Raw genomic sequence first — 26,934 nt, 5'->3', positions numbered from 1 at the left:
GCTCGCTCTGTTTGCGCTCTGCTCGCTTAACAAGCAAGTTTCGCCATTAGCGAGCACTATTTAACAATCAAATGCAATTCGAGGCAGCTTCTTCTCTGTACTGCCAACATATGTTTATTTATGCCAGTTGCTTCATCTATTCGCCACTCGTCTATCACTGCCGCCTTCGTTTGCTTGATATGAACAGAACTTAAATACATTTTATTTAAGTTTGGAATAGGTATGGCGAGGTATATAAAGTGTAATTTCACCAGAAATTGAATTTTTTCATACTTATGCCGATATTCAAATAGCGGACAGTAATCACTTTTAGTCAATAGAGACCTTTAGACACCAACGCTACCAGTGACTGCTGCTCTCTGAACTTCTGTGTGTTTTTTTTAAGTAAAAAAATTTGTGGAAAAAACTACTAGATAACAGCCCTATTATGGACTACGAACGGAAAAATGCTGTTAATAATCCCGATGTTTTTGTAGTTAGTGCTCTCAACCACCCGAACAACCGAATTAGTCTTAATTATTTTTTAAATGAAATTCAGTTAAGTTTTGTTTGCATCGTTGATGAGGATTGAGGAAGAAAGCCTTATTTTAGATAACTAAATCAAGCAACGCAATTAATAGGTTCCATATATGATAGATTGCAATTAAAATATAATAAATTCCGTTGCTGCAGCAGTTTTATTGATAGAAGAGGAAGATAGATAAAACGGGTGTTTACGAGTAGAGTGCAAAATGTTAAGGGAAGCTGGTAATTATAAAAAAAAATATTTAACAATATCGAATTCACATTTTTTTTAGTTTCATTAAGAACTTCCGATTGAACAAATGTGCGTTTAAACTCATACTTCAAATGGTTGAGGTTGCTTTTGGTTTAAGCCGTAAATGTGGAGTGACAGCGCTAAGCCTCATAGCGATTACTCTGCGATGTCAAGCAGAGGGGGCTACCATCTTCCCATTTTTTTTATAAGAATATACAAATAAATTCGTTTATTAATTTTACAAATGTAGAGTAGAATGGGGTAAGATAGGTATGGGGGCACAATAGGTAGGTGGGGGTTTCGTCGCACTGTTTTTGCAGAGGTCACTCGTCTTATGTGAATTGAATACGTGGTGGGGAACAACGTTCGCGACTGTCATTTCGGCCGTCACCATTGATTAGTTATCCTAGTTCTGGCGTGGGGTAATTTTTTATGTGAGCTTTTCTCCGACATAGCATTTTTTTTATTCTACGGTGCAGTGCATTTAATGTATGTAAATATTTGTCAGGTGAGTTTTATTTTATGTAGAAAATAATGCTGAACACGAATAATGTGTTAATTTTTTGATATTTTTGTTTTTAAAAAAAATATCGACACTAACATAATACATGTGCTTGGGAGCACTATAGGTCAGCCGTCGGGGGGCATTATAGGTCACTACTTTTAATTGAATAAAATAAATTTTAATTGTTTTTGCAGCAAAATGGTGCGTAATTATGTGCGAAAAACGCCGAAACGAAGTGAAGAGGACGTAAAAAACGCAATCGCGGCAGTCCGAGATGGCGCTAGTGTTCGATCAGCCTCTAAACAATTTAAAATTCCGTTCGAAGCACTTAAAAAATTATGCGATTCGATCCAGTACTGAAAAAACTTTGCTCATCATGGATAACCACGAATCTCACATGACAATTGCTGGATTAGACTTTTGTAAGAATAATAATATTGAAGTATTAACTCTACCTCCGCACACCAGCCATCGTTTGCAGCCTCTCGGTAGAGGGGTATTTGGGCCTCTCAAAACTTATTTTGACCATTCCTGTAAGGCGTGGATGTTAAATCATTCCGGCATTCCTATTACCATCGACCGCATAGCTTTACTGGTAGCTGAACCCTTGTTGAAAGGTGCTTCCAGCATGAATATCACCGCTGGATTCAGATCAACTGGCATTTGGCCATTTAATCGGGACATTTTTTCAGAAGATGAATTCACGCCAGCATTCGTAACTGATCGTCCGTACGAGGACGAACCAGATCAAGAGGCTGGTCCATCGATTGCTTATCAAGAGACTGGTCCATCGAATGCCCATGAAGAGCCTGTTTTATTCAATGCCGATCAAGAGCCAGATCGATCGAATCTCGACCTATTAATTCCAATTGAGGACATTCGGCCGTTTCCTAAAGCTCCACTGCGCAAACCATCAAATCGAGGCCGGAAGCGAAGTAAAGCTGCACTTCTCACAGATGCAGTGATGCTAGAGTCATTACGCGCTGAGCAAGCAGCTGCAGCTCAGAAGAAATCGGACGCGAAAGCAAAAAAACAATTTGCCGCCGAAAGAAAAAAAGAAAGAGAGGCTGCAAAGAGGCAGAAGCTCATACAAAACCGCCAAAAATTGACCAAAGAAGAGAAGAAAAATGAATTAAAGAAAAATTTCTAACTTTTATAACAAGTGCAGTGTTCATACTCTATAAATAATATTATAGTTAAAACGTTAATTTTCAAGCCATATACATTGTTCTTTTCCCCTCACATATAGTGACCTATCGTGCCCCCCGATTTTGAAAATATCGAAAAAAGTACCTTTGTCTTATTGAATGCAGCTTCCAAAATATTTAGCCAAACATAAGTCAGTATAACCAAAATGTTAGCAGATAAATAACCTTTCAAAATCTTGCTTATTTTTCAAAATCAATGCAAAAACACCGTAGCAAGAGCTTTCCAAAAAAAAAAAAATGACCTATCTTACCCCATTCTACTCTATGTATGTAAAAAAATAATTTTTACCCTTCCGCCCGCATATTAATCAACATCTCGAACAGACTGCAATGCGTGGATGGTCGAGACTTATTGAAAAAATAGCTTGCAAACTATGCGCTATTTATCCTTACATTTTTGTCCTTTCTAAATAATTTAATAATATATTTTAATTATTTATACGTAGTTTATGTTTTATCTCGACAAAGTGAAGCATTCGTAAAAATTTGTCACGAAAAACTGTCAAAGCATTGCTTCATGCGATTTCACGAATTTCAAAATTTCTGTATTCGTGCGGAGTTCGACAGCGATAGCGATTCGAAAATATGTCCTCCGAAAAAACAGCGAATTCAACCCTGTCTCTAAGTATAAATTCAGCATCACCAGCTAAATGAATTAAACGGGTGATTTTTTAAGAGTCTAGCTCTTTTTCCACCAAAAACATGTCAATGTTTTATTTGATATGGAATTATTATTATAGATATGGAATCCATGAAATACATACATTCGTTTTTGTTACATTTTTTGACGTGATAACGTCTTATAATTCGATTTAACAGGCTGCACGCACAAAAAAATGTGTCGTTACCTTGCTCATTGCCGTTACCTTGAATGAACTGCAAGCGAAAGCGCGGAACGAACGACAAAGCAAACAAAGCAAACGAACGGCAACGTTCGACATCTTGCTCTCTCCTACTTAAGTGAGCGTATATATGTATGTATATGCGCGTATGTACATATATAAATTCACGTATTTGTATTTGCATATGCCTTATTATTGATTATTATTAATTTGATTTACTTGAAGAATTTAAAATAAAACCAAGTTTGTTAATAATACCTGTTGTTTTAATGTTATTATTTTTTGACGTGATAACGTCTTATAATTCTATGTAGCCGGCTGCACGCACCAAAAAATGCGTCGTTATCTTGCTCATGCGTCGTTATCTTGCTTGAACAGCATGTTATGTTATGTTATGTTATGTTATATTATGTTATGTTATGTTATGTTATGTTATGTTATGTTATGTTATGTTATGTTATGTTATGTTATGTTATGTTATGTTATGTTATGTTATGTTATGTTATGTTATGTTATGTTATGTTATGTTATGTTATGTTATGTTATGTTATGTTATGTTATGTTATGTTATGTTATGTTATGTTATGTTATGTTATGTTATGTTATGTTATGTTATGTTATGTTATGTTATGTTATGTTATGTTATGTTATGTTATGTTATGTTATGTTATGTTATGTTATGTTATGTTATGTTATGTTATGTTATGTTATGTTATGTTATGTTATGTTATGTTATGTTATGTTATGTTAAAGTATATTATGTTATGTTAATGTTAACTCATTCTCTATATCCATACAAAATATCTATCAAACAAAAAAATTAAAATTTTCTTTTGAAAAAAAAAATGCAAAAATTCAATCAGTATATTCTAATGACGTTATCACGTTAAACTATCGTCAGTAAACCGACTTTACAGACAACCTCTTTTTTTTCATGTACGTTTAACCCATAGGTGCTCAATGTCTTTGACAGCCCCTAGTAAAATTTTCCAAGGAATCTTTTTGTAGAACATATTAACCCTTTACCCTTTCATACCCAGTTTATTTGTTTAATTATTTATTTATTGTCTTTGAATGGATACATTCTTACAGACTATATTAAGCTAATGTACAATAGTTTAGTAGTTACTAAGAAAAGAACGATTTAAGATGATTGACTAAGATGCCATACGGCCAAGTAAAATCAGCACCAGAAGAATTGAAAAACATATTTAAATCTGCACATGCCCTAGGAATCGGAGTATTCACCCAATATTTGGTTCTCGAGAAGCCAATTTTAAAGGTTTCGTACTATCGGAGTCTCATATTGGGTATATTAAATTGAGTTTTACTTAAAAGGGAAGGACAATCAATAGATCCAGAAATGATACGAATAATAAATTAGCACGATAGAATAGATCGTCTGCTATCAAGTGGTTTTAAGTCAATCAATAAACATCGAGAGCGGTACGATGGTACAGGTTCAGAAAAGTTTTTTCGAAGCGCAAAACGAAGAAAGACTTTTTGAACTCTCCCAATCCGATTAGACAGACCTATTTGGTACGGTCTCCAAATAACAGCGGCATAAGAGGGCTTTTGAACAAGTTTTGAAAAAATGGGTTAAATAGTCACATAACGGTGGGATTCAATGGGTTAAAATGTTCTACAAAAAAATTTGCCATTGAATTTCATTAAAAGTCTTCTAAGACGAAATGTAAGAAAAATCAGTATTTGTACTGGATTTACCATATTATTTAATATGGCATTTGATTAATATTGCGAAACTTTAATACGCTGTAAGAAAAAATTGTGACCCGATAGACCAAAACCCAGTTGGGATTTTACTATTCTACATGAGTGCTTTAATTTGCAATTGGTTTGGTTTGGGCCCGAAAATTGCTGTCGCACAGTGTAATAGACCTGTAACAATTTCTAGGTAAACTTAATTTTATAAAGTATGAGGGTAAAGAGTAATATTTGAAGCATAACTTCTTATTAGAAAAATGTGTTTTTTACAAAAAATATTTAAAATATCGCTGCAAAACTATTGGTGGCTTAAGGACATTTACGAGGCGGTATTCAATTGTTGGGCTGTCGAAAGTCAGTTGTTAGCATTCACTTTATAGGCTAGACAGACGGCGGCGTTATTCGGGATTACCGGCGCAATTAATTCTGATTAAAATTGTAGTGTGACAGACACTTATTACGGGGATTAGTGAACGGCTGATTTGTTTATCGGATAATTTTGTTCATAAAAGATGGACCGCAGGCGAGAAATACAGGTATTAGCTGTCTTGATTGTGTTTGTTTTTGGGGGGTCCCTTTTTTAATTTTCTTTAAATCTACTTGACCTCCGAAGAAATTTGAGTAGATCTTGGGGTGCCAAGGAGCAAAGTTGGTCGTCGCTTACCTTTTCCCATGTGCTTTGCTCATAGAAAGTGGCCCGTCATCAGTCCAACTAGCTGTTTACAGTTCCTTCTGCTTAATGGCGGAAGAATCTGCGACAGTTGGTTGGACATGACAGGTAACATCAGTTTTGTCCATCTTCAGCCGCTCTCAGCCTACCAAGCTCGTTAGTGGGTTGAAGTAACCCGTTTGCTAAGCGTGGCTTTGATGGCTGTAGAAGGAAGTGGTAGAATGGGCAATGAGTCCTGAGGCCGACTTCCTTGGCCCGGAGCTCATTCTAGCTAAAGAGTCAGAGATCTCGTCGACCGCGATACTCACATGTCCCGGTATCATGTTAGCATCAAGATATTACGTCTACCGACTTAGTTTAGCCTGGATTTTCAGGACTCAAATACCCTGGAAGTGGTTGGACGGCTGTCTAAGGCCCTGAGCGCAGCTTTTCTGTCGCTGCAGACACTTACAGATCTACCTCTCCATCTCTTTTCCACAACAAAGTTCATTGCCTCTTGAATAGCTGCCCTGATGCTAAGAAATAATTATTTATTTTAAAAAATCTTCAATTGCAATTTCTCAAACAACTCCGAAAAACAATTAATGTAATTTCGAACGAGTTAGTGCCAAGTTGTTCTTGTTCTTCTCTTTAAAAGTTTCATTATTTTGCATTCACAATAGAAATTAACTGTAATTTTTCGGCAATGCTGCCATCGCAAGTTCCCTTAATGCGCTTAAAGTATGAGAAAAAAGTCCAGTTGTCAATCCGCATTAGTTGTACATAATTCCTGAGACTGGACTGGAAACCGCAAGAGAGCAGAGGTCGCGGTCGACCAAAAAACTCTTGGATGGTGCAAAAACAGCAGCACAGAACCGTGTACGATGGAAGAGTCTTGTCGAGGCCCTATGCTCTCAAGAAGAGTGAACAAGAAAAAAATTCCTGAGACTATTCCGAATTAAGCCGTTAATCCCTATTAACGCCACCGTCTGCCTAGGCTATTAGGAATTAGTGCTCACTTAAATGTGTTGACTGGAAATTGCTGTTTGAATTCTGACACATACAAGTTTTTCTTCTGGTTTCATAAAACCCTTAAAAATCCTTAACATTTCTATATGGCATTCTTGAAACTTCTTTGAAAAGTGTCTTTAAAACTTAAGCGTTAATGTTTGTTTGTACAACTTTTAGGAGCTTCCACTTACACCGTTCGCATGGCACGCTGCAACTCCGGTCGCTCGCAATCCAGATTCGCAAAGAACTCATCGCAATGCGTGCGCACCGTTAGGTTAGTGTCCAGCACCTGCTTGGCCACCTCCATGCTGTTTTTGCAGGCGTGGAAGAAGTGCAAGGCCTCCTCTTCCGACAAATTATGCATATGCGGTTGGCTTTGTATCCAATTGACGAGTTTTTGAATCTCCGCGCGTGAGATCTCCGGAAAGCGAGCATATTGCTCAGTCAGATCGGCGGGCTTCATTGCGAAGTTGTTGTTGGCGATAAGTTGTGTGGGTGTTTAAATATATTAAAAAAAACGTAATAATCACAAGCACTTTAACACTTCGGAGCACTACTTGGTTATATATTTGCACTTTTTAAGGACTAAATTTGCTTGCAAACTTTTCGTTCGAAATCACTTGCCAAAGTTTGAAGCTGCTTAGCTGCTGTTGCGCACGTTGCGTCGCGAATGAAATGAAACTTTTCAGCACACAGGCTTGAAAGCGAAACTGGTAATTTCGCTGGTTGCTATTGTTTTGTTTTTCATTCATTGGTTGCTGCTGTTGTTGGGGCTACCCTGTTTGTGCGGCCGCTTCACTTTTGTTGGCTTTCTTATTGCATTTTAGCGGTTTTATAGCCATTAATGTTGGTTGTTGGTGTTGCTGTAGCAGCGTAGTGATTACTTGCAAGTAATAACATTTATTACACTTACTGTGAATTGCCAGTGTCACAGTGGGGCAAGACTGGGTGTCGATGGGTAACAAGTTGTACGATGCTCGATAAATACGCCAATGTGAGAGAATTTTTTCAAATTATCCAACTGAGTGCTTCTTGCAAGTCTTGTGGATGTAGTGTTTCCTTGTTCACTCCTCTCGGGGGCATAGGGCCTCGACAAGACATTTGTCTTGCGTTGGTTACGTTAATCTATTTGATTTCTGACAGGGTAGGTGATTAGCCTGCCGCTACCAGTCCTAAGTAGTGGCAATGCCCATCTGTCGTTGCTTAGGAAAAATGCCTTCTTACTGCTTGGAGCGCCATCTGTGTTTTACATTTTTCTGCCAGAAGGATCGCACAGCTGGTTGAGAACTTCGCTAATTTTGATGTGTTGGCGCTATTACCGCGGTTGCCCGCTTCCTCTTGCTGGCGTCACTGATGCAATGTGTAACTGTGTGATTTTCTTTGTTTTTGCTTATTTTACCAGTAACAATGCAAATAATGCGCTGATTATTGTGCATGAGTGAGGATGGAAAGTATAAGTTTGATTTTAGGAGTGAGTTTGAAATTGTTTTTGGAATGGAAAATTGTTAGAAAGAGGGAAAGTAGGTAATTTTGGAAAAGTGCGTGGACCGTGCTTCACGTGGGATTCGAACCCGCAACCTCTGGATGGCAGGCTAGTGCACTTACGCTAGACTACCGAGGTCGCTTAAGTGTGTTACTATTTTTCCCCCTATAAAAGTCAATAAACACAAAGGTTTTATTGACTAAAATGAGAACCTCGTTTAAAAAGTGTCCAAAAATTAATAAAATAATATTCTTCTTCTTCTTAATTGGCGCGATAACCGCTTACGCGATTTTGGCCGAGTATAACAAAGCGCGCTAGTTGGACACACCAAGTGAAGCCAAGTCCTTCTATACCTGGTTTTTCCAATGCAGAGGAGGCCTTCTTCTTCCTCTGCTGACACCAGCTGGTAGCGCATCGAATACTTTCAAAGCCGCAGCGTTTGTATCCATTCGGACGACATGTCCCAGCCAACGTAGCCGCTGGATCTTTATTCGCTGCACTATGTCTATGCCGTCGTAAAGCTCATATAGCTCATGCTTCTATCGCCTACGATACTAACCTCCCCTAACGCGCAAACGTCCAAAAATCTTCCGCAGAATCTTTCTTTCAAACACTCCAAGGGACGCCTCATCGTATCTTGTCATCGTCCAACCTTCTGTGATATACGCTAGGACGGGCATGATGAAAGGCTTATAAAGTGTTAGTTTTGTTCGGCGAGAGAGGACTTTACTACTCATTTGCAATACTTAGTCCGTAATAGCACTGGTTGGCAAGTGAGATTCTCCGTCGGATTTCAAGGCGACATTGTTATCGGTGTTAATGCTGGATCCTAAATAAACGAAGTCTTTTACAACCTAGAAATCATAACTGTCAACAGTGACGTGGGAGCTGATACGCGAGTGCACCGACTGTTTTTTTGATGCCAGAAGGTATTCCGTTGACCTAAGTCAGTTTCACAAATCTGTTTATGCCAGATACGGATAATTTAAACCCATTTTGCAAACTTCGCTCGCAATATTTCCCATGAATAAACCGATACACTTAGTTTTAAGGAGATACAGGGTGGGCCATATAGCGTTTGCTTTTTGAACCACCTATTTTTTTGAGAATGGTAACACAAATGACATGTCAAATGTGTTCATAATTTACTTAAAGGTTTGACATTTACGAAATGGGACGCTATGCGCTTGAACAAAATTGGGAAATATTGAAATATTGAAAACCTATTTCCAAAGTGGTGAGTCTTCTTCTTCTTTTCTGATTTTCACATCGGTGGCTACGTCAATAAGCAAAATTGTCGGATTTGGGGCTCAGAAAATCCACACGTTACTGTAGAGAAGCAAATGCATTAACAACGAGTCACTGTTTGGTGCGGTTTTTGGTCTGGCGGCATCATCGGGCCATTTTTTTTTTTTCGAAAATGAGCGAGGAGCCGCGGTTACAGTAAATGGCGTGCGTTACCGTGACATGCTCAACGAGTTGTTTCCAAAAATTGAAGAGGATGACATGGACGACATTTGGTTTCAACAGGACGGTGCAACTTGTCACACTGCCTAAGTTACACTCGAACTTTTGGCTACCGTTTTTGGATTCCGATATTAATTGGCCGCCTCGAAGCTGTGATTTAAGCTCGTATATTTTTTGTAGGGAGCCGTTAAGGACAAATGCTATGCGAACCATCCAGAGACGATTGATGCTTTAAAACACGAAATCGAAGTTGCCATTCATGAAATTGGAGCCCAAGCAATCGAAAATGTGCTTAAAAATTGGGTTGATCGAATGGCCTACTGTAAAGCCAGTCGTGGCAGTCATTTGAACGATATTATTTTTCATTCATAAATGACAATGTTCAATCTTCAAAATAAAAAAAAGTTTGAAAAAATATTGATTAGTTTTTTTTTATAGCCGATTCAAAAAGCAAATTTTACATGGCCCACCCTATATAACACCGACTTATAGGCAGAGTTTTGAGTGGAAAAGATTTGTCAACATCAGCCCAAGATACAGGGTGGCTGATGAATTTTGCTACATTAAGAAACTCAAATAACTTTTTTTTTAGTGTATGGAATTCATTTATTTTTTTTTTTCAAGTTGAATGTCATTAAATTTTATTAAATGTAGCTTAACTAGTTTTAAAAATAATTGAATTTAAATGCCCCCCATGCGCGTTGACACAAGTGCGGCATCTTAGTAAAAAGTTGTTCATTGCTGCTTTGAGAGTTGCGACAGGAATAGCCGCAATTGTTGCCCGAATGGATTGTTTTAGTTCATCCAAATTTGTTGGCTTTGTTTTATAAACTTCTTGTTTACATAAACCCCACAAGAAAAAGTCAGGTGCAGTAAGGTCAGGCGACCTGGGGGGCCAACGAAACTCGGAGTTTCTTAAAATCAGTTTATTGGGAAATTTTCGTCGCAACTCTGTCATAACAGTCTGGGCTATGTGAGACGTTGCCCCATCTTGTTGAAACCACACAGAGTTGAAAGGAATTCTCTTTCGGCGTAGTTCTGGATAGAAAAATTCTTTCAGCATTTTCAAATAACGGTCTCCAGTAACCGTAACGGTGTGACCATTTTCTTCAAAAAGTAAGGCCCGACAATACAGCGTGAAGAAACCGCACACCACACTGTCACGCGTTAGAAGTACTCCATATTCGACAATTTTGTTTGTTCACATTGCCGTTTAAATCGAAATGGGCCTCATCAGACATGAAAAGGCAGTTTAACATGTTTTGGTCTTCTTCCACCATTTGCAGGATCTTCTGGCAAAATTCCAAGCGAATCGGCAAGTCTGCTGCATTCAGTTTGTTAACCATTTGAATTTTGTAGGGAATTAAGTCTAAATCTTTGTGCATTATTGTTTGCAAAGGCTGTCGGCTGACACCAAGTTGAGCAGATAAGCTTCTTGTTGAAACCCTTGGATTGCTTTGTATAGCTGCAGCTACAGCAGCGATCGTTTCCTCCGTCCGAACTGGTGAGTTTCGATGATAAGGCCTTCTTGCGACTGTTCCTTGCTCAGCAAAATTATTCACCAGTCTCATTATGGTCCATCTGCTCGGGGGATCGCCGCCAAACATCCGCCTGTACTCTCTCTGTACCAAAACTACGGACTCCAGTGCGTGATAGCGGCGGACTATCCAAATTCTTGTTTGCGTGTCCCAGTTATCCATTTTAATAAATTTTAAAGATCAATCTGCACATTAAAACAAAAATGGAACAGATAACTTAAAAAGAAAAAAAGTTATTCAATTTTTTTTTGGTAGCGGCTTTCATCAGCCACCCTGTATTTAAACAGAAAATGGTACTACATTCACCCTGTATATTGTAACCCTAATTGCCGCTTCTCTTGAATAACTCACCCCGTTTCGGAGTTACCTAATGAGTCACAAAAAACTCTGCATGTTTTTGCCTACTATGAACCACTGTGCTTTTGCTGCATGGAATTTGCTATCCGTTTGTTTATGTGGCTATCTGTTGCGTGTGGCACGTTTATAAGCGCACTCGCATTGACATATACATAGTATACGCTTGTGCATATGTGTTAGTGTGCAAGCGTGCCAGTGCATTTTATTGCACTTTTACATAACAACAAAACGTATTAGTAACGCAAAAATTGTTGTTTTCAGATTTGTTTGTTGCTGGCAAATTATTAGTTTTCACATTAGATGACTTGGGATTGATTTTTCTTTATATTTCATTATACAGCAACGGTTGTATGCTTGCATGTATGTACGTTCATCCCGCTTTTCAATCAAACGCTGCTGGCAAAAATAATTACATTAGCTTCCCTGTTGCCAATCGCGAAGTTGTTGGCTCCAAAGGGTACGTTACGAAAAATATTTATTTATTTATTCAAAATTAAATATAATTATAAATAATTACATCACTGTAGTAAGGCAGCTAGCAGCTGAGGCTATCGGCCTGGCAAATGTAATATACTCGTACATATTTATTTATTTATTTAATATAAGGAAAATAACAATAAATTATTATTTTACAATAAAAAAGGAGCACTAGCATATATTTGCATGTTTTTGATAGAACAACTTAAGCCGACTTTGGTTAGGTTAGATTAGGTTAGGTTGAAGCGTGGCCCACTATGGGGCACACTCAGGCTCATAGTCCATTGTGATGCCGCGTGGAGAACCTGTCCTTAACTCTCCTAAAACCGGTGTGTATGATATTTTCAATAATTTAAGAAGATCCCTGATTTCCACAGTACTGAGATCTTCCGACTCATTAAAAAACTTTTTACCTAAAATGGTAAATCTGCGTCTGGATAGTGCAAGACAATATTGTAGGAGGTGCGATTTCGTGTTTTCCTTTTCCTCACCAAGACATCTTCTGCAGAAGTCATGCGTTTGCACGCCCATCCTTTGGACTTATCTGCCTATTGAGAGATTTTTTCTGTCGGACACTAAACTGCTTCCAAGTCTTTTCACCTGGGGAATTGGAATAGTATTTTTCAAGCAGCAGTTCTCGGGATAAGGAAAGCTTGCAGGATAATTAAATATCATTCACAAAAACTATTGGACGTATGTATTTTTTCACATAGTCAAGCAGCCATCTTATCTTTAAAGTCACCTATAACCAATTCAAAAATCGTCAGACAATACAAAGAAGAACTTAACGTTTTAGCGCGACCGACAGACATCTCTCTCATCTGCGTACCTAGCCACAGGAGTATAGAAGGAAGTGAGAAAGCTGATGATCTCTCAAGACAAGGCGCATCCTATAACGAATCCGAAGCGGTACAAATAGGCTGTCCTCAAGGTGTGCGCAAAAGGAAGATCTTCTTGCTATTCCAGAAGGAGGCCGTGAAGAGATGGACTATCATGAATACCTGCAAATTAACTAAAGAAACGTGGCCCGATTTCAACAAATCCAGAACGAACGAGTTGTTAAGAAAGCCACGAGCGGACATATTCAGAATTATGCCAACAATAACCTGCCACTAACCTTTGGGAGATCTTTGCGAGGCAGATGGGGCGGCCGTACAACGATAGATGTAGCAGCTGCAATCAAGAAGAATCTAAGGAAACAGACTTTCATAATCTGTATGAGTGCTCAAGTCTGGATCCTCAACGACATAGAATGCTGGGGAATTCTTCATGGTTAACATGAAGGAATTTGAAAAAAAGAAAATAGATGACATATGCAGATTCTTAGTCAAATAAAGATGGTTCGACTAATAAAAAACTGTGGTTCTCCAAGTGGTGTATCAAAATGTGATCATTTGTACTAATTGGGTCTGGGCTGCGTCACAGGCATCAGCTGTCTGTTAGTTGGCTAAACGGCAGTCCAGAGTATTGTTTACAAGCGCGCGGAAGCATTTTGCCGAGAGTAAACGCGAGAAAAGCAAATCAGTAATGGATTTCAAACGTAATGCATTTCATTTGGCTCACAACCAGCAATTGTTCATGAGATTGCGGTTCGATATTGGACCCATTGTTTTCATTTTGGAGTGAAGACCTAAAATACCAAACTTTTCAATAAAAGAAGTACAGCTCTTCACACGTAGTGTTGCAAAATATAAAAGCCAACCCTCTCAAATCGTTCATAATAAAGATTTGTATCTAGTACTTGCTGCTCAATCCTACACCGAGGAAAGGATGAAGAAAGCTCGTAATGACCTCTTTAACTGTAAGATGATATTTCTACTGGGCGTACAATATGATCATCAGACCCATTTTGACTTATGGAGCTTTTGTGTGGTGGAGGCGGTGCAGGCACAATCCTACCTAAAGAAGCTCATACAAGTCCAACGATTAGCTTTCGTAAGAATAACAGGTGCGCTCTGATCGACGTCTCAGGCAGGGCTGGAAGTGATCCTACATATTCCACCCATTGTATAAGCTGAAATCCGCTGTTTTTTAGTAAAAAAAAAACAATTTTTTTTTATAGAAAGCAAAAAAATAATTTATTCAAAGTATTTGCCCTCGCTAGCTATACATTTTTCCCATCTCTCGGGCAATTTGTGTATACCACGCCAAAAGAATTCTTCATCTTTCGAGGCGAACCACTCGTCAAGCCATTTCCGGACGTCTTCGTACGAATCGAAGTGCTGTTCGGCGAGCGCGTGACCCATCGATGAAAACAGATGATAGTCCGAAGGCGCCAGGTCTGGTGAATAAGAGGGATGAGGTAGCACCTCCCAGTTGATTGTCTCCAAGTAGTTTTGGACCATTCTTGACGTGTGCGATGGGGCGTTGTCGTGGAGGAAAATCAGCTTCTCATGTCTTTGTTCATAACGAGGCCTTTTTTCACGCAAAGCACGGCGCAATTTGATGAGTTGTTGGTGGTAGCGATGAGAATTAACAGTTTCCCCAGGTTTCAACAGCTAATAGTAAACGACATCCTGCTGATCCCACCAAACGCACAGCATCGTCTTGCGTCCAAAGCGATTAGGTCTTGATGAAGAAGTTGATGGTTGGCCGGGATCGACCCATGATTTTTTTCGTTTAGGATTCTCAAAGTATATCCACTTTTCATCGTTAGTCACCACAAGATGCAGGAACGACTTTCTTTTATGCCTAGCCAGCAAGATTTCGCATGTGTTTTGGCGTCGCTCCATCTGTCTATCGTTCAATTCATGGGGTACCCATTTTCCGACTTTTTGGACCTTTCCCATGGCACGTAAACGCATGGAAATGGCTGGTTGAGTGACACCTAACTGCTCGGCAAGCATTTTTTGCGATTGAGTATCGTCCTCATCCAAAAGAGCCTGCAATTCATGGTCCTCAACTTTTCTGGGCCGATTTTCACGCTTCTTGTCACTCAAGTCAAAATGGCCGTCTTTGAACCGACGAAACCAGTCTCTGCAAGTTGTTTCCGATAATGCACTGTCACCATAGGCCTCCACAAGCATTCGATGCGATTCGGCAGCCGATTTCTTCAAATTAAAGCAAAAAAGTAGAGCTTCCCGCATATGCTCTTTTTTTGGCACAAAATTAGACATGATTACGCAAGGAAAAAAGTGTGTTGCTGTATGCAATCACTGATGATGTGCAGTGATTGATGTAAACAGGTGTCGAACCCATGCAAAAAAAAAATATGGCATTTCTATGGTAACTTGATATGCTCACTAACGCCATCTACGAGCAATCAGCGGATTTAAGCTTATACACCTATATATGTTAAAAGGATAGTCGCCGAATCTGCTTCCAGTATTAAAGCAGCTGGTATGCTAAAAGAAAACAGACCGGGCATCAGTTCAACTATCTATAGAACACTTGTAAAATGCATCGAAAACAGACTAACTGGTTCCCAAGATAGAATTGAATAAAAAATACAAAATACGATTACCCGACACTAAGAATTGGGAGACCGGAGTCCAATCAGATGGATCAGTCGTCCCCATATTTATACTGACGGCTGAAAGATGAAAAATGGCACTAAGTCGGGAGCGTACTCGGAACAATTATCCCTAAATTGCTTCTTTAGACTCCTAAACCGGTTTTGCGTCTTCCAAGCAGAGATCTACGTTATAGACAAAGTAGCAAAAAAGATAAGGCTAATCGACTTACCTCCGGCAAACCCTTCCATTTTTATTGATTGTTAAGCTGCGATCAAGGGATTGGCTTCAGCGAGCATCAATTCAAGATGTGTTAAAGAAAGCAGGAGGTCGCTTTCGCTTATCCAACAACAAATGCCCATAACTTGTTGGGTTACCGATCACTCTGGAGTGGAGGGAAATGAAAGAAGGGATGAGTGTGCAAAGAAAGGCTCTGAGCTTGACCTTCAGCCAGTGGTAGAGGACATAGGCACTGCGATTGACTTAAGCGTAATCACGGAAACCAATAAAAAGTGGTCTCAGACCGCTAACTGCGGGGTCTCCAAAGCGCTGTGGCCAAAGCTGAATCTTAAAAGGACAAAATGTCTGATTGGATTCAACAGGTCAACTACCAGCGTTCTCACAGGTGTTATAACGGGTCACTGTGCTAATGACATCCTAGCTAGAAGTCACAATGACTTCTGCAAAAGGAAAAGAAATTGAGTCGGGCCCACACCTCCTCTGTGAATGTCCTGCACTTCAAAGAAACCGTGCCCAAAACTTGGCGATTATTTCTTTGTAGACCTAGGAAATTTGCAAAATGTTTCACTGGAGTGACTGGTTACCTTCTGAAAAGGTGACTTCGTCACGGAATGGAAATCATATGCAGCCATCACAATGAGCCGTACGGCCACCGTGTGTCTTGTGTTAGCTCTATAATTAAGATGTGTTCTTGAGTCATAGTCAGTCTGCCTAAATACCACTTACTGCCTTAACCCTCCGATGTTCGGTGCCTTATGATGCGGTAAGTGCATCATAAGGGTCTGCCCAGACCCATACAAATAATGTAAGAAATACGGTTTTAAAAATAATTTTATTTATTTATTTGAACGGATTAGTATTAATTACGAAGAGCAATTGGGTTTACAACTATATAGTTGAGCAACTTGAGCATATGATTGTTGCTGTGCTGCATCTGATGTCAATGGACAAGACTCCGGTACCTAAAAGTAGCGAAATAATTTATTTTAAATTAGTAAATATGAATACATGCATACACATATCTTTATACGCGGAGATATATGTTGGTGTGTATATAATTCATACTCACTTTGATATTGAAAAGATTCATTGATTGTCTTATATGAGCAAATCTCCATACTAATGGGTTAGTCGCCCGTTTCGTCATATGTGGGATAACTAGCTGCCGTGCCAATTCAATGATAAACGAGCGCCTCTTATCACTCTGCTTTGCCGGATTCAGCTCGCCATAGATGATGAATGAGGCCACACCGGCAATATCAAGCATATTATAAAACATTGCCAGTGGCCAACGGTTTGTCGAGCGTTTGCACGAATAGCCAGTCAACATTTGATCCATTGTATCTACCCCCGCTTTAAATTTATTGTAGTCCAAAATTTGATCTGGCTTGATTCCTTTCAATGGATCGGTGCTTTGACGGTAATGGGCAGTGGATAACATAATTACTGGCTTTTTCGACTTTGCCATATACGAGCACAGAGCGATATTATTATTGTGATAACAAAATAGAGTGCTTTTAACATCACGCTTCGGGTTAAGCAATTCATGCGGAATGAAGGTCTTATTTTTTCTTACGTTACCGACGAAAGCCACTCTACGATCCATCAACATTTCTGCCAAGTTGTATGTCCTACCGCTGTTCATATAATATAATTTTCCATCAATTTCATGGAGACCCGTTCACCTTGATTCGTTTCTCGCTGACCAGCTGGTGGTTTTGCGGTATAAATTATACCTTTCAAAGGGTAATTTGAAACAGAGTCTCAAATCCACCACACTTTCATGCCATATTTTGCCGGCTTACTCGGAATATATTGGGTGAATCGAGTGCGCCCACGATATGGAAATAACTGTTCATCGACGGTTACATGACAATCCGGAGTGTATGCTTTCTCTAAATTGGCCATCAGCATGAGCCATACATCGTCCAGAGCAGCACATTTGCTTTGCTTCAACCTCTCAGCACGAGTATCACTGTTATCGAAACGGATGAAAGTAGTTAAGCTGTTGAACCGATTCAATGACATAGTGGCCTTATAAATTGGCATATTGTAACTGGCCCACAATTCTTTCGCTGACTGAGAATTCGAGTGGAATACACCAGCAATAAGTAGCATCCCAAAAAAAGCATACATTTCGTCTTCGTTAGTCATTACCCAAGAACGCTGTCCCAGTAGCTTTTCATTCCATAGACGAAACGCTTCAACGGCTTTTCTGTTGGTTTCCCGCACAATGATACTTACGATTTCAGGAGACAGCAATAGCTTGAAAAGAGCTTTATGATTCGGTGACGCTCCTCGTAGTGGCCCTTTACGAGTAAAAGTTGTAACATTTTGACAACGAGGCCTTCCAGGTGGTGGAGGATTTGAATTCCACATCTTACCATCTTTCGACCTGTTTATAAGGCCCTGGGTAATAGATGTGCTGCATGATTCCATTGTGGTTGAAGCCTGAAGGGCGATAGCTTTTCTATACAAATCCTCAATATCATCATGGTTTTCATCCAGAACAGCCTCTAACTCGATTTCCAGTTCTATATCTGATGCTTCACCGAAGTCATCTTCATCAGGAAAATATTCATCATCTTCTACGTCGCCACTTGTTTCAATTGGATCGGACTCCTGTCCCATAATTTCTTCAATTTGTGCCTGAAGTCGCTGACGTTCTTCCGGACTCAAATTTGCTGCACTTAGCTTACGAAGCAAACGCGTCATCACATCAACTTCATCCATATTTACTTGTTCCATTTTATTTAAAAAAACACTTCCCACTAATTAAAAAACACGTGTTCACTTTAATTTTCAAATGTCAACTAAAAAATTATTTCTGCCGCTGCCTCCGCTAACAGTTGAGTTGTTTACACCTAACGGTTAACCAATTTACATGAGAAGCTTATATGGGTCTGTACAGACCCATGTGAGCTTAATTAACGAAATTGGTTTAAAATTATTATTTTTACAAAAAATTTAGCAAAAATTTTAATTTTGCTACTTCATTTTGTTTAGCACACTACATTTGAGGAAGTCATGGACTAAGAAGCCTCAGATATTAAAAATAAAAGAAATTCATACATTTAAAGATCGAATGGGTCTGGCCAGACCCATATGAACATCGGAGGGTTAAGACGTGGTAAAAAATTTAGTTGATTTGTGGATCGCTTTGAAAGCTGAAGAGTTGCTTTTCGACACGGAATAGGTGTATAACCAGAAAGATGAAAAAATATCAGATGCTTAGGGATGGTAGATATTTTCTAGAGTAAGTAAGTATGTGAATATATGTCCATAATTACCTTTCAAAATTAAAAAAAAAATCAACTCTTGCCTACTTTGCATATCTTAGGTTAGTTTAAAAATAAAGGGGGATTTTTGCTTATCATGCGAGATCACTCAACTCTGGCCACATGATATTAACTACACAAATTTTAGGAAAAAGATCACAAGCGCGATATTAACAATTTGATTGTAATTACACTTGCAGAAAAGTAAGTTGCAAAGGACGAATTGTGAAGACGATCAGTGAGCGCTCGAAAGCCAGGTGTGCAACCTGTGGACATGACATGCGATACACCGAACAATACCGACTTAAGCGTTCTGAGTCGGTGCCGCAAAGAAGGTGAGTAAAGGAAAGTAAATAGTACCTAAACGGCAATTAAAAAAAAAACTACCCCGAAAAAGTGCTATGCATACCTGTTAAGGTCAAAAGTCACTGCAACGAGGGTTGAACGCGAACGAGAATACGGGAAGACGCTACAAACAGGTGTCAAAAACAAACGCAGACGTAACAGCGACTGCAAGTCAAAAAGTCAGTTAGAGACTTTGCAGAGGACACGAAGGAATGGGGTGGGTAGAGCACGCAACCGTGAAGCAACAAATAAATGCATGAAGTGAAGCAACAGGGTGGAATCACGGCCACGCGACGTCGCGCTGATGATCATTTGAATTTATAATTTGAACGGAATTTGTCTACATGCTTTTTTGAATTCTATATTTAAATGTTCCGCTGAGTAATTTTTCCAACTTCTGGCCGTACATTTTTTTTCCTGGTTTCCTTTCTCGCATTCATCAGACTGACCGTTAGTACTTTAGTGCGTATGTATGTGTGCATGTACAGACAGACAAAGAGTTTTCCAGGGTAGGCGCATCACACACACAGGAAGCTACTAAGGAGGGTTGCTTCCGTTGCAACGGTAATGTATTCCTTATTTGCCGATCTTCGTGCGTGCGCAGTGAACACTTGCGCCATTCGGACGTCTTTTCACTTTTTGTGTGGGTGTGGCACTTGTCGCAAAGCTGCGGTCATTATGCTTGTCCCCTAATTATAAACATTTAACATCTTTGGTATTCCTGCAGGATACCGCGTTTTCTTGTTTTCTTTCCGCCTTTATGAGTTGTAACGTCTTTTACGAAGGCAAGCAGTGTTAAGCTCGGGGAAGGATTTCTACTCGTGCAGCGAAGCGTAAATTTTTGCTTTTTACTACGTTTAACGGTCGATAGAGATTCATTTTAATATGGAGAATCTATACAAGCTTACATATATATGTATATATGTACGTGCGTGTGCTCAAATAAATTCCAAAATTGCATTTCATGACCTCCTGAGATCACCGTGGCGATAAAGCACCTGGATCAAAAAGTTCCCGCTATATATTCAGAAAATTCAAAATTTAAGTTTATTCCTCAAAAGTGATATTATCGCCTTCAAAGTACTCTTCATAACTGCAATCCAGTTCTCGAAACATTTCTGGAACTCTATTTTCGGCAAAGCCATCAGAGTCGCCTTCGACTTTTTCATTTCTTCCTTTCGGCTGTTAAAATGCCTTATCCAGAGTGGTCTTTGACTGGATCAAATGGAAAAGAATCGCAGGGAGTCATATCAGTTGAATTCGAGGGCTATTGGACGAGATTCGTTTCGTTCTTAGTCAAAAGTTCACGGATAATGATGGTACTGTGCGACGGTGGGCTATCATGGTGCAAAATCCACGAGTTGTTTTCACACAAATCCTTTCTTTTTTTGGCGAATTTCTTCTCTTAAACGTCTCATTACGCTTAAAAAATAGTCCTTATTAACTGTTTCACCTTCTGGCAAAAATTTGTGGAGCACAATACCTTACAATCCTTATAAACCGTGAGCATCGCTTTCTGACTGATCGCTTTTTGACTGAAAACGAAGTGGTTGTTTTTTGGTCCTGGTGCATATGGAGCTCTCCACTCACTCGCCTGATGTCTGGATTGCCTGTCGTATTCATAAACATACGTCTCGTCTCCAGAAATGATGCGTTTGATGAATGTTGGGTCTGATTCAGCCTTGATATCTTTGGCGAAATCAACGCGGTCCCTTCTTTGCATGAAATTCAGGTCCTTTGGGACCAACTTTGCAATAACACGGCGCAAACCCAAATCAACTACAAACTACAATATCCTGAACGGATCCATAAGCAATATTCAAGTCCTCTGCCAGCTCTTTGATGACTAATTTGCGGTTCTTCATCAACTATTCTTTCACTTTATTGATGCTTTCATCAGTTTTCGATGTCGACGGCCTGCCATTACGTTCGTCATCCTCGATGGACTTTCGATCTCTTCTTTATATCACTCTTAAACGGCTGTTTTCTTTAGAGTATCCTTGCCGAAACAGTTTTCCGACATGTTTAGGGTTTTCACACCATTCAATCCATTTTTAACGTAAAATTTAATACAAACTCGTTGCTGCAAATTCAAATCCATTTTTAAAACTGTAAAAAATCGAAAACATGAGGTAGATTTACTCAAGATGGCGTACCAGCAATGACGATACAATTTTGTTAGGAATGTTAATCACAGTTGCCCCAGTCTGCCTTGAATATTCTTTTGCACTTACTTCCCATCGATTTTTAAGTTATTTCCATCGCAGCTCAAAGTGCAGTCAACTTAAAGAAGGTTGACCTCTGGAGGTAATCCCTCAAGGGCCATGGTCGCATTTTCGCGCAATTAACACCATATTTCTCCGAACTTTGAACAGATCTCTCTATCCGTAAACTAGAGTTTGAGGGCCGTGCTAGGCCAGTCTTTCCAAATAGGCAGGATTGGATCGAGGGGAAAATTTACACCGAAGCTTGCTCCTCTGTCTTCACTGACGGTTCCAAGATGGAATCGGGAGTCGGAGCAGGGGTTTTCTCTAAATCAACCAATTTATCTATCTCTTTTAAACTGCCGAATACTGCTAGTATTTTTCAAGCAGAAGTCTTTGCGATCCTGCAGGCGTGCAATATGCTTAGGGAAGTCGGGAGCGAGGGAAATATTAACATTTTCGCTGATGGTCAAGCCGTGATCAAGGCTCTGACGACGCTATGGTGCAGAACGAAGTGGTAAACTTCTGTAAGGAGGAGATCAAATCTCTTGAGTGTGCAGGTAACATTTCTCTGATCTGGGTTCCAGGACATAGGAAGATAGAAGAAAAAGAAATTACTGATAAGCTTGTCAGGAAGGGGAATGTATTGGCCTCAGAGAACTCCTACCCGGACATCGGCATTATCCTGACAGCTGTTAAAGGGGAACTGCAAAAATTATTTCTTAGGAAAGCGGAGAAAAGATGCAGCTCCATTTGTTCATGTGCTATTTCGAAAACCCTTTGGCCCCAGTACGATATGCGAAGGACTCAGAAAGTCCTTTGGACTCCTCGCCATTCAATTTCAAAACTCGTAGCTGTATTTACCGCTCACTGGACGATCGGCACACACGCGGAAAAGCTATGGTTACCATTTAACCCCCAATGCAGAAGCTGTGGAGGCCTTTCAGAGAAGGAGACTGTTGAGCACTTTCTCTGTAAATGTCCGGGCTTGGCAGCTAGACGACTAAGATCACTGGGTGCTCCTTTCCTCGACAGCCTGGTGCAGTGCGCCAACCTAAATCCCATCAATCTTCTGCATTACATCAATAGTTCTGGTTGGCGGTAGATATCTGCCTGTTGGAGGTCTCATAATGGTATCGAAACGGCGCTTTAGTGCTACTTGAGGAGCGCCAGATTCGCAACCATTTTACCTACCTATCTACTTAATCACAGATGTGGCAACCTAACAAACCAAAAAAAAAAAAAAAATAGCGGTCGCCCATCGGCAGGCAATGGCAAACCTCCGACTGTATTTCTGCCATGAAAAAGCTTCTCATAAAAAATATCTGCCGTTCGGAGTCGGCTTGAAACTGTGGGTCCCTCCATTTGTGGAACAACATAAAGACGCACACCACAAATAGGAGGAGGAGCTCGGCCAAAACCCAAAAAGGGTGTACGCACCAACTATATATATATATAATATATATATATATAATATCATTTTAAGTTCCGAAGCTCGTAAAAAACACCCTTTATATCTCATTCGTGCAACCCTTTTAGTAAACTTCACTTAATCGGATAGCAAATTCCACAGTTTTTGCCTTTTCCTGCCTATTGTGCGAGTGCTAGGAAACTGCTTTACTCCAAATGTTTTGTGCATTTACAGAAAATAAACGAATTACATACATACATACGTACTCGTATATCCATTGCACTACAATTCCATTCATGCCTTTTGTAATTTTATTGATTGCTTTGTGGGTTTCCCCTTTTCCAAAGGCAAATCCAATCAGATCCAGCCAGGCGGTTGGGTTTGATTGCATTTACCTTTACCTGTAGCTCGGTTTGTTCAGAGACAATCCACTCAGTCAAATAGGGGCTCAGATACTGAATGCATGCGAGTATAGTCATCGAACCATCAAGTCAATCCTGTTGCTCATTGCATCCTGTTGTTAACTCTACCATGAAACAGGATGCCAATGAGCGTGTAATAGTCACTTTCTGTATATAAATATACGAGTGTCGCGGTTTTCTTCATATACAAATGTATGTTTGTATGTATGTATGTATGTAGGTATGTGTGTATGCATGTAGTAATTGTTGCACAATAATTGCGCTGACCATAGCCAAGAGTAGCGTCGAGTACTTGCAACAACTTTTTCGTTTGACTCACGAATGGGGTGAGCACCACCAAAGCTGCTAAATATGAATGAGTGTGCAAGTGAGTAAATGACGACCAACAAATATAAAAGTAAAATTCAATTTCCTCTATCGCCTGTTAATTGTTTATGATTTTCAATATCCGTTTGGATATTTATGATATTTCCTTTAATGCAGTTGTGAAATACTGAAAACGAATAAAGTTCGAGTTTTGAGTTTTTAATTGGAAAAAATTTGCACCTGCCAAAACGATTATGAGTAAATTATGGAAAATAGTTTTAGAAAATATGTAGCATTTAAGAGTAGTATTATTTTTTGACGTGATAACGTCTTATAATTCGATTTAACAGGCTGCACGCACGAAAAAATGTGTCGTTACCTTGCTCATTAGTGTTACCTTGCTCATTGCCGTTACTTTGAATGAACTGCAAGCGAAAGCGCGGAACGAACGACAAAGCAAACAAAGCAAACGAACGGCAACGTTCGACATCTTGCTCTCTCCTACTTAAGTGAGCGTATATGTGTATGTATATGCGCATATGTACATATATAAATTCACTTATTTGTATTTGCATATGCCTTCTTATTGATTATTATTAATTTGATTTACTTGAAGAATTTAAAATAAAACCAAGTTTGTTAACAATACCTGTTGTTTTAATGTTATTATTATTTTTTGACGTGATAACGTCTTATAATTCTATGTAGCTGCCAAAAATGCGTCGTTATCTTGCTCATACGTCGTTACCTTGCTTGAACAGCATGTTATGTTATGTTATGTTATGTTATGTTGTGTTATGTTATGTTATGTTATGTTATGTTATGTTATGTTATGTTATGTTATGTTATGTTATGTTATGTTATGTTATGTTATGTTATGTTATGTTATGTTATGTTATGTTATGTTATGTTATGTTATGTTATGTTATGTTATGTTATGTTATGTTATGTTATGTTCTCTATATCCATACAAAATATTTATCAAACAAATAAAATTAAAATTTTCTTTTGAAAAATGCAACCATTCAATTAGTATTTTCTTGTGACGTTATCACGTTAAACTATCGTCAGTAAACCGACTTTACAGACAACCTCTTTTTTTCTTGTTCACTCCTCTCGGGAGGGCCTAGGGCCTCGACAAAACTCTTTCATCGTACACGGCTCTGTGCTTTTGTTTTTGCACCGACCCATGAGATGTTGGCATCTACTACTTCGCACAACATCGACCTTCTCCAAATGTTTTTTGGTTCTAGTCCAGTGTCATTTTCGTGATGCTATCTGGTGGTTTTCTCAACGTGTGACCTATCCTTCGCCACTTTCTGCGTTTGATTTGCCTAAGGATGGGTTCCTCATTCGTTAATCTCCACAGTGCATCGTTACTGATGGTGTTTGGTCAAAATATTCTGCAGATGATGCGGAGGCATTTGTTTAAAATTATTATTTTAGGTATACAGGGTGAACGATATGAAGTGTTACCAACTTTACACTGCTTGTATCTGTAAAACAGCTCATGACATTAACGTCAAAATTGTTCAAATGACAGTTCAATATATTGTTTATAAGCCATCAAAAGCATTTGCGTCTCAGTTTTGTTGAATTTTTCTTTTTTCTTTGATGGAATTCAAACGCAATAGTGCGATTGCGTTTTATTTGGCTGGAAAATCACAACCAGCCATTGTTCGTGAGCTCAGTCACCTCAAAGTGAATAAAATGTTTGTGTATCGCACTATAAAACGTTACAATGATACTGGTAGCATTGCAAAACGCTATGGAGCTGGACCAAAAAAAAACCGCAACAACGCCAGAAATGGTGAAGGCTCGACTTGAACGAAAACCACATCGAAGTGGAAGAAAAATGGGTAAGGAACTGAAAATATCGCAAGACAGCATTAGGCTTACAAGTTCCAAAAAGCACACGATCTTTCACCCCAGCACGAAAAAGTTCGGTGCGAAAGAGCAAAGGAGTTGTTGCGCTTGCACGAACGTGGCGAATATCCTAACATTGTGTTTTCTGATGAAAAAAATTCCCAATTGAGCAGTTCATAAACACTCAAAACGGTCGTGTTTACTTGACCGAATACTCATACGAGAATTTGAGCCTACGTATGGCCACTCGAAGCAATGTCCCATCGCAAGTAATGGTTTGGGCCGCAGTGACCGCTAATGGACGCTCTCCAATCGTTTTTATCGAGCCTGGTGTCAAAGTGAATGGGACTTATTTTCGGGAAAATGTTTTAGAAGCTGCTTTAGAGCCGTGGACACGCAAACATTTCGGTCGTAAACCATGGACGTTCCAACAGGACTTCGCACCGTCTCATAAAGCTCGTGTGGACCAAGAATGGTTAAAAAATCATGTTCCACACATCATTTCGTCCACACAATGGCTTTCAAATTCGCCAGACGCAAATCCGATGGACTATTCCATCTGGCCCATTTTGGAGAGCAAGGTGAGGACTAAAAAATATGCCAGTATGGATGCGCTGAAAAAAGCGATTATACGAGAATGGCCCAAAATACCTCAAGATCACATTCGTGCAGCATGCAACTCATGTTTTGACCGTTTGAAGGCCATAGTCAAGGCAAAAGGTGGTCATATCGAGCCAAAGTGAATATATGTTAAAATTGTAATCATTTTTTAACAATTTTGTCTTTGAAATCAATAAAAACTAATTTAACACAAAAAAGTTATGGTGTTTGGAATAGGTAACACTTCATATCGTTCACCCTTTATTTTCCTTTTAAGTTGTTTATGATGTGCAGCACTGAAAACATCTCGGTTAGTGCGGAGTTTTCATCCCGTTAATTTTCAATCTTAACTCTGGTTTTCCTTTTTTTTAATTCCTTGACAATAAATTGAATACAAAAAAAAAAAAAAAATGAATGTAACGTCACAATTTAGTGTTGTTCATAGTAGGAATATAGGGCGGGGTTCTGTTTCTTGAGTATTTTAATTTTACGGCTGAGCTGCCAATCCTGAGCAACCTCAAGAACGCACTGGTGAATACATCTTAAGGCATACCTGTCATATCACATTTTTTATAGCGAGCCGCTTGCCCCAAGTACAAACACTCGCTTTCGACCGCATCTAAAATGATGAATCAGACGTCGAGAAAAGTTAGTTTTTTAACGAAGTTTACATCCCCGACCTGTGTTGTCCGCGGGAGGTATTTCATTTATCTCCTGACACTATATCTGGGAGGCATTTTTTAGAAGAGTTCCCTTCTCTGGTCTGTTTCCCGCTCCACTTACTACACCGC

The 26,934-nt window shown here is 39.3% G+C and overlaps 1 protein-coding gene across 1 annotated transcript in view; it reads right to left on the bottom strand.

The window, feature by feature from the left end:
• LOC129235686 (alpha-tocopherol transfer protein-like) overlaps positions 1-7,485 on the bottom strand; it is a 40,916-nt gene extending 33,431 nt beyond the window's left edge. Inside the window, exon 1 of the mRNA XM_054869671.1 lies at positions 6,889-7,485. Within this exon, the coding sequence (XP_054725646.1) occupies positions 6,889-7,160 (272 nt within the window). The 5' untranslated portion in view covers positions 7,161-7,485. The remainder of the gene's footprint in view (positions 1-6,888) is intronic.
• Positions 7,486-26,934: the final 19,449 nt, after the last annotated feature.

The sequence above is a fragment of the Anastrepha obliqua genome, chromosome 1 (assembly GCF_027943255.1).
Source record: "Anastrepha obliqua isolate idAnaObli1 chromosome 1, idAnaObli1_1.0, whole genome shotgun sequence".
NCBI classification, from domain to species: domain Eukaryota; kingdom Metazoa; phylum Arthropoda; class Insecta; order Diptera; family Tephritidae; genus Anastrepha; species Anastrepha obliqua.
The sequence above is the reverse complement of the archived record's forward strand: the minus strand, read 5'-3'. Positions and strand labels throughout refer to the sequence as shown.